Source organism: Podarcis gaigeae, assembly GCF_964106915.1.
Source record: "Podarcis gaigeae genome assembly, chromosome: 15".
Classification (NCBI taxonomy): domain Eukaryota; kingdom Metazoa; phylum Chordata; class Lepidosauria; order Squamata; family Lacertidae; genus Podarcis; species Podarcis gaigeae.
This window is the reverse complement of record NC_139692.1, coordinates 37233244-37241222: the sequence shown is the minus strand read 5'-3', so window position 1 is coordinate 37241222 and position 7979 is coordinate 37233244. Positions and strand designations below refer to the sequence as shown.

Below are 7979 nucleotides of genomic sequence, written 5' to 3'. Positions count from 1 at the left end.
CCTCCTAATCTACATCCTCCCTGCACTGGCTGGTCAGTGCTTTCTGTCTCTTGAGATTTCTCTTCTGCTACTCTCAGGGCCCATCTGGTTTTGGGAGGGGAGGGGTCAGGAATGCTTTAAAGAGGCACTGAGTCTGTTATTTGTTTCTCCTCCAGTGCTTCTCCTTCCTTCTGCTGCTTCCCCAATATTTCCAAGCTTTTCTCCTTGACGGCCCTTTCTTCAAACCACTGTTCTAAATCTATACTGTCCTCCTCGGGAAGGTGCAGAGAGGGTGGGTGGCGGCTCCCACCATTCCTCCTCAGTCCAGCCCCTGACAATTAGTAACCTCGTGTATTCTGTATAAACTCATTCCAAATATCAATATATTTATCCAAAGAAAGTCTACGGCTACAAGTAATCCGTTCTTATGTTGTGAGTGTTGTCATGTCATCAATACACTGATTAAAGAGGATCCTATCTTTATCCTTCCAATTCATCAATATTAAACTTTTGGCCACAGTTAGGGTGTGCAGAAACCATTTTTGTTTTCCAGATACTCCTGTATGACTTTGCTTCCCTCTGCATTTTAAATATCTATTTATTCCATTAGTTTGGTTTGTCTCATTTTTTTCAGTTTTGTGTGGGTTGCTTATTTGTATTTTTAAGTTGTTGCAAAGCACCCTGTGGACAGTTTTCTGCTGGAAGCCAATCCAGAAATATGGCAAATGCAAACAACAATGCAAACAAACAAAAATATTTAACCTATTTCTTGCTAAAAGAAATATTGACAACTCGTGTTTGCTTAGGAAGCAGCCACGGAACATTTGAAGCAGAATGTGAAATGCTGTATATTGTTTCTATTATGTTAGCCTATGAAGACTAATTGCACAGTATGGTTTTAATTGCATGGTTTCACGGTTCTTAATTATGGTCTCAACAAATAAATCTCTAAGAGTCTGTTGGACAGTGGAACAGACGACCTCAGAAGGAGCTGGATTCTTGTTCATTGGGGTTTTAACACACGGGTTGGATGGCCATTCGTCAGCGATTTTTTAGCTGTGATTCCTGCATTGTAGAGGGTTGGACTAGATGATCCTTGTGGTCCCGTCCAACTACAATTCTGTGACTCCATGATTTTTAACCCACTGTTCCTCCAGGGATCTCAAGCTGGCAAATATGGTTCTTCCTCTCTTATAATAATATTGTGTGGTAGTTTATGATAGAGAGACAATAGTTGGCCCAAGGTGAGCTTCAAAGCTGAATGTAGATTTGAACCTAGCAGTGGCGTAGCGTAGGGGGTGCAGGGGGGGGCGGCCGCACCGGGCGCAACATCTGGGGGTTAGGGTTAGGGGGCGCAAATCCACGGGTTAGGGGGCGCAAATTACTTGCCTTGCCCCGGGTGCTGACAACCCACGCTATGCCACTGGAACCTAGGTCTCCTCTGGCATTCTAGCTGAGGAGATTCTAGCTGAGGAAAACCAGCTCTGGATTTGGTTTTCTTTATCTTTACTTTACCCTAAGCAGTTGCATAGAAGAGAGTCATATTGTAGATGTGGTTTTAACAAAATACTCTGCTAAGCAAGTCCTTGGCTTAATCTAGACTAGACAACAAGAATGCCATGGTGGCTGAGAAATCAAGGGTTTCAGCCAATGCTATACCTAACTCAGGGTACACTCACTGAAGAACTGACAGGTCTAACTTGGGTCCATCCATTTCAACAAGTAAATCTGAGTTGGATACAATCCCACATTGCTTCTTCAGCGCCACCAACAAGGTGAATCAAGAACTATTATCCTGATCATGAGTTGGGGTGGAATAATGGCTAAGAGAATGAATGAGCTCTTGACTGGGAAATCTCTGCTCTGAGTTACAACTTCCATGATCTCACCAAGCATTCTTTAGCAAGCCACTTTCTCTTCACATCCGTCCCTTCATGTGCAATATTAGGGCATATTAATACTGGCAGAGTTGTAGTAGTAAAGATTATGATTAGCAAATACACACAAAGTACTTTGAACACTTGAAACCATCATTCTACAATTGTTCAATATTTGTTTTTGTAAAGACACTATTAATATTAAAAAGCAAATCAAGAAGATGATACGATGGCGTAGTCAGTAAGATTCAATGTAGCTTTGTGGTAGGAGGTAAAACAGCACCAGATCAGGTGCAGAACAAGAATATCAGTTCAACTGCCTGTCATGAACAGCTATGATACTTCAAAATAAATGACAATCAGGCCAAAAATAAAAGAGAGTTTATTCTAAGGTTTTCCTTAAATTTTATAGTAAAATATCTAAATATCTTTTCATATATAATATATTCAAACCATTTTTAAAAATTGAAGAGCAGACTATGAATTAACAAGTTCTATAAATAAATAGATCAAACTCCCAAACCATTTTAAAAAACCAATAAAACAATACCTTGCTTATTCCTCTAAGGTGCATTAAAAGTTAGCATATGTATTAACCTACTCTTTCCCCCCCCCCCACGACAAACCTCTCCTCAATGAGGCCCTTCGCCTTGCCAAGCCTTCATTCGCTGTCTCACTTAAACCTTAAGTCCCTCCCACGTTCGGAGGCCCAAAGTTGACCCCCATCTCCTCCTTCCCCATTCACCCTGCAGTGTCCTCGTCTCACCCCGCCCCCATCACTTTTATTGGCTTCCTTCTCTGTTCATCAGGTCACAGTCCCACCCTCTAATTAGTCTATTATCGGAACTCTGGTCCCTGTGGAGGACAGTTTCTCGATGGCGCCGCCTTTACTGTCAGAGATTGACCTTCTGATTCGTCAACTTGGCTGTCTATCTTCACTTAGTGACCAATTGCCTCACTCTGCCGGTATAACGCTTTCTAAAGTCTTCGAGCACCTTTTAAAAATTATTCACTCATTAACTCGGAGACGAGAGAGGGACACGTTCGAAGCGTGTTCCTTCTTTGTGCGTGTTTAAAATTAAAAACAAAAACGAAACAGGATTTCGAGCCCTACAAGAGACGCGCTACCTAATTGGCTAGTGCCTTTTAAATCGCGGCGGTGCCAGCCAATCAAATCGATCGCCACCCGCCCCTTTTCCACGGGCTGAATATGTAGGTGAAGGTTGCGTGAGGTGAGAGAGTCTCGCGGGGTCTCATCGGCAAAAAAAAAAAAAAAAAAAAAAGCGGGACCAGGGGCGGGGCGACAACTTGGAGGAGCGTTTGATTAGCCGGTGGGCGGTGCCTATTACCCCACCCACCAACCCACCCTCTTTGATCTCTTCAGAGGAGCGAGAGAAGAGTCGAATCCCAAGTCCCGCTTGTGGGCTGGGCGCTGCTCTGCTATTGGCCGCCGCGGCCTTCGAGGGGATGGGTCCCATTGGTTGGGGAGGAAGAGGCGACGGGACGGAGAGGATGAGCGCGAGCGTGTTTCTGTGTATGAGAGTGTGCGAGAGAAAAAGAGAGAGAGGGAGAGGGAGGCGCGCGCGCGCGCGCACACAGACACACGCCGCCGCCCGGCTATGGGAAGGCGGGTGAGGAAAAAAGAGTAAAGCGAAAGCAGGCCGGGGGTGCGCGCATGCGCGCCTCCGTCGCCGCCGCTCTTTCGCTCTGCGCTCCGCTCTGGGGCTCCCGTGAGGAGAAGGCGGAGGAGGTGGCGGCGGCGAGGAGTCGCGGCCGGTCCGGCGGCCTGAGGGGACGACGGAGGAAGACGAGGAGGCGGCCACGGCTGCCGGAGGAGGAGGAGGAGGAAGAGGAGTGGGGGGGCGCCGTCGTCGACGTGGAGCGGCGCTGTGGGGCCTGAGTGACCCCCCCACCCGACCTCTCCCCTCATTCCTTCCGCCCCCCATCGGAAGAGACCCCGCCGAGGCGCCCCACACGCGACCCCCTCCCCCGGCCGGCGCCCGCCCCCCATCCCTCCTCATCTCCATCCCGCCTGTGGCTTCTCCACACAGCGGGGCGGGGGGGCCTGTAGCTGCCGCCGTCGCCGCCAACCGTGTGCCCGTCCCCCCCCCTACCCCGCCCCGGTCCCTCAGCTTGCCTTGCCTTTCCCCCCGTCCTCCCTTCCTATCTGTCTCTCTCCTCACCCTCCGCCCGCTCTGGGTCAGGCTGTCAAGGCAAGGGCGCCCACCTCAGACCCACCCAGGGAGGCAGTGGGGGTTGAGGAGTGGGTGGGAAGCGAACTGAAGCTGGCTGACTTGGCTCGCTAGCGTTGCTGCCTGCTGTCCCCCTTCACCGCCACCTTCCGCGTTCCCTTCTTTTATCGCTTTTCTATCACCTTCCATAGCCTCTCTCTCCTTTCTTGGCACCTGCCACATTCTCTCTCTCTCTCTCCATTCGGCCTCCCTTATTCTCTTTTCTCGCTCTCTACCACGTTCTCTTTCTCCCTATCTTTTGCAGTCCTTACTCCTGCATCTTTTAATTATCTGTTTGATAAATAAGTTTCACCCCCCCACACCTTTCAGTTCAGTTCCTCCTTTAGCTTTTCCGGTCAACACCCATTGAAATTTTTCTCTCTTCAAGAAACTCGTATTTTCTTGTACATTAGTTGCTCCGTCTCTCTCCCTGTTTCTCTCATCATACTTCATCTCAGCTTCCATAATCTTTTTAATTTAAGGGGGGGGGAACCCTTCACTTTGACACATTCATTCTTTATTTTGCTTCTTTATTATTTCTTAGCTTTTTATTATCTACCTACAGTGCTTTCCTTTTTTAAAAATAAAAATATTCACATCCCTAAGCGCTTTCCCCACTTTTTAAAGGGCTCTCTCCACATTTATACGTTTGCTTCCTATAGTCTGTTTTTGTTTCTCTCTATAAATAGCCAGTTTAGATTATTTTATCCTCATTCACATTTTAATGCTTTCCTCTCCCTAACATTTCCTTGTCCCCCTTGTACTTTTTCTTGCTTGTTTTTGCATCCTCTTCCTTGTATTTTCCATCTCCCATCCTTACAGGAAAAGCATCCATTTATTTAATTTACTGCGACGTGTTTGGATTCTCTCATCTCTTGTTTGTGGCTTGATCACACTTTTATTCTTTCCCCCATATTGAAGCATCATTTGCTCCAGCCCTGTTTTCATTCTTTCTCCATGTTCTTTCTCCTAATTTCCATATTCTTCTCCCTTAACTGCATTTTTTTTAGCCTTCCCAGGTTTTTTCTCCTTTAAACTACTTTTTCCTACCCCATTTTTCTCTTGGTTATCTTCTTTCATTCTTCTTTTTTTTTCCCCTTCCAAAAGTTCTTGAAACCTTTTATTCCTTGTCCTTGATAACTTGTGTTACCTGACTTTTTTGCTTTCTGCACATGATTTTTAAGTCTCTTCTGTGAGCTTCATTTGTTCTTTATTCACTCCCCCTCCCTGCCTCATTTTGAATATCGTTCACTGACTCTTCCTCCCACTTCCATCCCATCTTTTTCATCCCCTTTTCAATTTTTTTGATTTATTTTCATTTCCCATTTATACAGCCTTCCTTGATTTATATTAGCCACTTTCCTTCCCCTTATAGTGGAAGTTGCTCATATCCACGTTTAATATTAAAGGTGGATGGATATATACACAGAACAGAGAGTAGAGTTGTAGAAGGCCTTGAAGACCTTCCTACATATTTTGAAGAGATAAATGAAAAGGATGTGGGAATGGAAGGGGTGGGCTTGTCAGTACTCCTAACATTTTCTAGGGGGGTGAAGTTTCATCCTTTTTCTGGGGGGGAAGGGGACTGACAAATTTCAAGACTGGCACAGAGGAAACATAAGGATGGCGTTCTAGTACCAACTACACTGGCCATCTTGGGGGGTAGGGGGTTTATTGCATGCTCACATGCGCACTCCATTTTTCTTGACTTGATGAAGACATAAAGGCCTGTTGAGCTCCATGTTTTTGAAGGTGGGCAACTTGCTTGTGGTAGTGTAGCAAACTTCATTTTTTTTGTGGCCAAATGACAGCTTGACCCAGTTGTTATCCAACGAGAGGGCATCACCTTGAATGTCTCTTTGTAGTGCCACAGCCAGCGCAAAAATGATGGCGGCTTACAATGGCGGTACATCTGCAGCAGCAGCAGGTCACCACCACCACCACCACCACCACCTTCCTCATCTCCCCCCTCCTCATCTCCATCACCACCACCACTCTCAGCACCACTTGCACCCAGGCTCTGCGGCTGCAGTACATCCCGTACAGCAACATGCTTCTTCGGCTGCTGCTGCAGCCGCAGCTGCGGCCGCTGCGGCCATGTTAAACCCAGGGCAGCAGCAGCCATATTTTCCATCACCGGCACCAGGTCAAGCCCCTGGACCAGCAGCAGCAGCCCCAGCTCAGGTACAAGCTGCAGCAGCTGCTGCAGTCAAAGCGCACCATCATCAGCACTCGCATCATCCACAACAGCAACTGGATATTGAACCAGACAGGCCTATTGGATATGGAGCCTTTGGTGTAGTTTGGTGAGTATGGAGAGCAAACAGCTCTTGCACTCTGGTGGCTTCCAAGCCACAGCATATTCCTGTTGCCATTTGAACTTGAATGCCAACACGCTACTTTTCAACAGGTGCCTGTTCAAGTCTGTAGCAGATGGTGCCCACCCCCACCAGAAAAAGGGAGATTAGAAAGTGCATTAGAAATGTATGAGCTGGGGAGCTTCAACTTGTATGTGGCACATAGTTAACACCAATGAAGTGTTTCTGTTATTGTGGCAGGTATCAAAACAAAATGTTGCTACCTTTTTGCTGTAATGATTGTCATCAGGTTGGTCACCTGTGTACCTTGAAAAAATGGATCAGTTCCTGGAGAAATAGTAAGGTGAATTTGCACATCTCTATTTCATAACTTTAATTCATTTGGATTTCTTGGATTTTTACCATTTAGGGCCTTGTCTACATTTCCAAACTTTATTCCCCTCGCCTTCTCTCCTATTGGAGGGCAAAAAAACTTTATTTTAAAAAGTGGAAGCTGGCATTCTTGGTACTTGCAGGTCCTTGCCTACTCCTGTGCAGTAGGTGGTTTGCTCTTGCTTCTTCTATAGCTGCAGCTCAACAGTGCAATCCTATGCAAGTTAGTCCCATTGCATTCAGTGGGACTTATTTGCAGCCCCAGGTGAGTGAGTGTAAAATCACAACCTAAATTGGCTTGGATTATGTCCGACATCATTGCCTTGAGACAAATACAAGCTGCTTAGATTTTCCAAAACATTCTGCTGCTACTACCGAAGCATTTATTATGTGTTTTAGAGGTCAGTAGCTTGGGTTGCATCAGAATGCCATTTTTTATAGTAATAGAATTTCATTCATGTGTGTCTTAAATGCAAATGGAGAAAAGTTGGTTTCTCAATCCAGTGACTGGAGTTGGAAGCAATTTCTTTTGGACTCTTGGTTTTGGCAGGTGACTAGAGTCTGCATTTCCCCTGCAGTATCACACAATGTATTTCCTAAAAGTTATCTTAGGACTTTGCACTTCATTCAGATTTTTTTCTTCATCTTGCTTTGCTTTGGCATGGGCCGTCATAGCTACAAAACCCTAGGAGCCTTGTGTAGGAAACAAAATGTTTTAATGACTCTCTGCTTGGCCTTGTTTAAGAATGGCTTTAAAAGAGGGAAATTATCCCTGTCTTGGTATCAAAGCAGAGTGTTAACCAAAAATCTATGTAGACATTTATAAAATGGATTTGGATTGTATTTGTAACTTTTCTTGCATTGAGCTAAACAGTCATGTGGCCCATTGAATGTAAGAGGCACAAAATGTATAAGGGGAGAGGTTTTCAGTTGTGCAGGAAATTGATCCAATAAAAAGCTACCCCCTGTTTGTATTGTATTCTTACCACCAGGATAACAATTCTTGAATCAGCAAAAAATCCTCTTTTGTACTTTAAGGAATGCTTTGCTTGCCTCAGCTGTCATGCTGTAGTTTTCACTTAGCTGAACTAAAATCATTGCATGTATTAATGCTATGATTCACTGGATTAATATGTGCTGTAATAGAGTGCTGTGGAGTAGAGTGGTTTTGACAGCTAAGGCACAGTTGGATTTAGACTGGT

The 7979-nt window shown here is 45.5% G+C and overlaps 1 protein-coding gene across 2 annotated transcripts in view; it reads left to right on the top strand.

Moving 5' to 3' along the window:
• Positions 1-3335: 3335 nt before the first annotated feature.
• NLK (nemo like kinase) overlaps positions 3336-7979 on the top strand; it is an 88843-nt gene continuing 84199 nt past the window's right edge. For both annotated transcript variants that reach the window (XM_083714611.1, XM_083714612.1), the window contains exon 1: positions 3336-6393. In XM_083714611.1, coding sequence (XP_083570737.1) covers positions 5939-6393 — 455 coding nt within the window. In that variant the 5' untranslated portion in view covers positions 3336-5938. The remainder of the gene's footprint in view (positions 6394-7979) is intronic.